This window comes from Salvelinus sp. IW2-2015, unplaced genomic scaffold (assembly GCF_002910315.2).
Source record: "Salvelinus sp. IW2-2015 unplaced genomic scaffold, ASM291031v2 Un_scaffold5885, whole genome shotgun sequence".
Classification (NCBI taxonomy): Eukaryota; Metazoa; Chordata; class Actinopteri; order Salmoniformes; family Salmonidae; genus Salvelinus; species Salvelinus sp. IW2-2015.
Window position 1 is genome coordinate 1 of NW_019947150.1, and position 2,824 is coordinate 2,824.

The following is a 2,824-nucleotide window of genomic DNA, read 5'->3' on the forward strand; positions in this document are numbered from 1 at the left end:
ACGTACATTCATCTCTAGGAGACAGAATCGTCTCCTTCCTGAGCGGTATGACGGCTGCGTGGTCCCATGGTGTTTATACTTGCGTACTATTGTTTGAACAGATGAACGTGGTACTTCAGGCATTTGGAAATTGCTCCAAGGATGAACCAGACTTGTGGAGGTCTAACCAGACTTGGAACGTACTTTGGTGCGAAAAGTGCAAATCAATCCCAAAACAACAGCAAAGGACCCTGTGAAGATGCTGGAGGAAACAGGTACAAAAGTATCTATATCCACAGTAAAACGAGTCCTATATCGACATAATCTGAAAGGCCACTCAGCAAGGAAGAAGCCACTGCTCCAAAACAACCATAAAAAAGCCAGACTACGGTTTGCAACTGCAAATGGGGACAAAGATTGTACTTTTTGGAGAAATGTCMTCTGGTCTGATGAAACAAAAATAGAACTGTTTGGCCATAATGACCATCGTTATGTTTGGAGGAAAAATGGGGAGGCTTGCAAGCCGAAGAACACCATCCCAACCGTGAAGCACAGGGTGGGGGTGCTTTGCTGAAGGAGGGACTGGTGCACTTCACAAAATAGATGGCATCATGGAAAATTATGCAAATATATTGAAGCAACATTTCAAGACATCAGTCAGGAAGTTGAAGCTTGGTCACAAATGGGTCTTCCAAATGGACAATGACCCCAAGCATACTTCCAAAGTTGTAGCAAAATGGCTTAAGGACAACAAAGTCAAGGTATTGGAGTGGCCATCGCAAAGCCCTGACCTCAATCCTATAGAAAATTTGTGGCCAGAACTGAAAAAGCATGTGCGAGCAAGGAGGCCTACAAACCTGACTCAGTTACACCAGCTCTGTCAGGAGGAATGGGCCAAAATTCACCCAACTTATTGTGGGAAGCTTGTGGAAGGCTACCCGACATGTTTGGCCCAAGTTAAACAATTTAAAGGAAATACTACCAAATACTAATTGAGTGTATGTAAACTTCTGACCCACTGGGAATGTGATGAAAGAAATAAAAGCTGAAATAAATCATTCTCTCTACTATTATTCTGACATTTCACATTATTAAAATAAAGTGGTGATTCTAACTGACCTAAGACAGGGTATTTTTACTTGGATTAAATGTCAGCAGTTGTGAAAAACTGAGTTTAAATGTATTTTGCTAAGGTGTATGTAAACCTCTGACTTCAACTGTACATATACATAGAGCTCCCCTGTATATTATTTCCCTGTATCAGAAAAGGAGGGCACATCTCAGACTGCYCTAGTCTCCTGGTATTCTCCATCCTCCACCCTGGGGGGCAGCTCACCATAGCGGGTGCCCCCGTCTGAGAAGCTCTTCTCAGCCTCAGGGGAGACCAGGGGCAGGCTGTTGTGGAGCAGGCTGGCCAGGTCTCCGTAGCTCTCACGGACCAGGGCGTTGTAGAAGGAGATGTAGGCCTGGTTATCCTTCCTCAGGAGCAGCTCCAGCAGGGCCGCCGCCTGCKCTCTCCTGGTGGGCTAATCAATGGAGAGACAATGTGAATTTTGAAACCACTTTATTGCTTTTCTTACACCGATGCAGTTCTTTCAGATGTCCRTAGTGTTAAGTGTTTAAAAAGCCCTGCAATCTCTCTTGACTTTACCTCTCTCTCCCCCTTCCTCTCCCCCTTCCTCTCTTTCTTCCTCTCTTTCTTCCTCCCTCTCGCTTATGAGGGTGTTTATTTGGAATCAGGCACCCAACCACTTATAAGTTTTCCCAGCACAGTGCCCTCGGTTGGCTCAGTAGTGTGAAAGTTTGTTTGGAATCTGGCCCACAACCAACACTTTTATACACTTAATCATCACTACACACTTACCACTATGGACATAGGAAAGTGTATGAAAAGGGTGGTACTGTACTCCCCCAACCTTGCTCCTGATCCTGTCCTCCTCGTCCCCCGTCAGCACGCCGTCACTGATCATGTGATCCATCAGGTAGGAAGCCCTGATGTCCTGCTCCAGGCTGGAGCGTGACTGAAGCAGGCAGCTCCGCGCCCCTTCTCCATCATCGCCATGCCAACGGGCCAGACCGTCCGACCACACAGGTGGGGTGGCTGGCTGGAATGGTGATTGATTTGCAGGTGATGGGAACTGCGGGGAAAGGAAGTTGCATGGATGGATGTAGTATGGGCAGTACTAGCTCTGGTCCAGGGTGCTATGTGTGGCTTGAGCCTTCTTGCACATAATACGTTGAAGGAGGCTCAAGCTGCACGTAACACCTAGACCAGAGCTAGGACAGTACTACTACTAACACTGCTGCTCTTAGTGTGACTCCTGTGCCCCACCTAAAATAAGACTGGAAACTGATAAGAGCTCTGATAGGTAGATATACAGTATGATGAAGATCCTTGTAATACTACAGTGCCATAAAATATTTGAAAATGCTGCCCTTACAAAAAAAGATTGCAGTTTTGAAATTGCAGTAAAAGTGCAGTAGCAATCGCAGTGCTAGCTGTGCCACCAGAGACTCTGGGTTCGAGCCCAGGCTCTGTCACAGCCGGCCGCGACCGGGAGGTCCATGGGGCGATGCACAATTGGCCTAGCGTCGTCCGGGTTAGGGAGGGATTGGCCGGTAGGGTATCCTTGTCTCGTCGCGCACTAGCGACTCCTGTGGCGGACCGGGCGCAGTGCACGCTGACTAGGTCGCTAGGTGCACGGTGTTTCCTCTACACGTTGGTGCGCTGGCTTCCGGTGGATGCGCGCTGTGTTAAAAAGCAGTGCGGCTTGGCTGGGTTGTGTTTCGGATGACGCATGGCTATCGACCTTCGTCTCTCCGGAGGCCGTTCGGGAGTTGTATC

At 48.1% G+C, this 2,824-nt stretch overlaps 1 protein-coding gene across 1 annotated transcript; it reads right to left on the reverse strand.

Annotated features, from left to right (window-relative positions):
- Positions 1 to 1,315: 1,315 nt before the first annotated feature.
- LOC112078575 (apoptotic protease-activating factor 1-like) lies at positions 1,316 to 2,779 on the reverse strand (the record flags this gene model as incomplete). Its single annotated transcript, XM_070442088.1, has 3 exons — positions 2,699 to 2,779; positions 1,896 to 2,084; positions 1,316 to 1,505 (listed from the first exon to the last, which is right to left on the reverse strand). Coding segments are annotated over exons 1-3 (460 nt in total), but the record flags the coding sequence as incomplete, so codon positions are not given.
- Between the last annotated feature and the right edge of the window lie 45 nt (positions 2,780 to 2,824).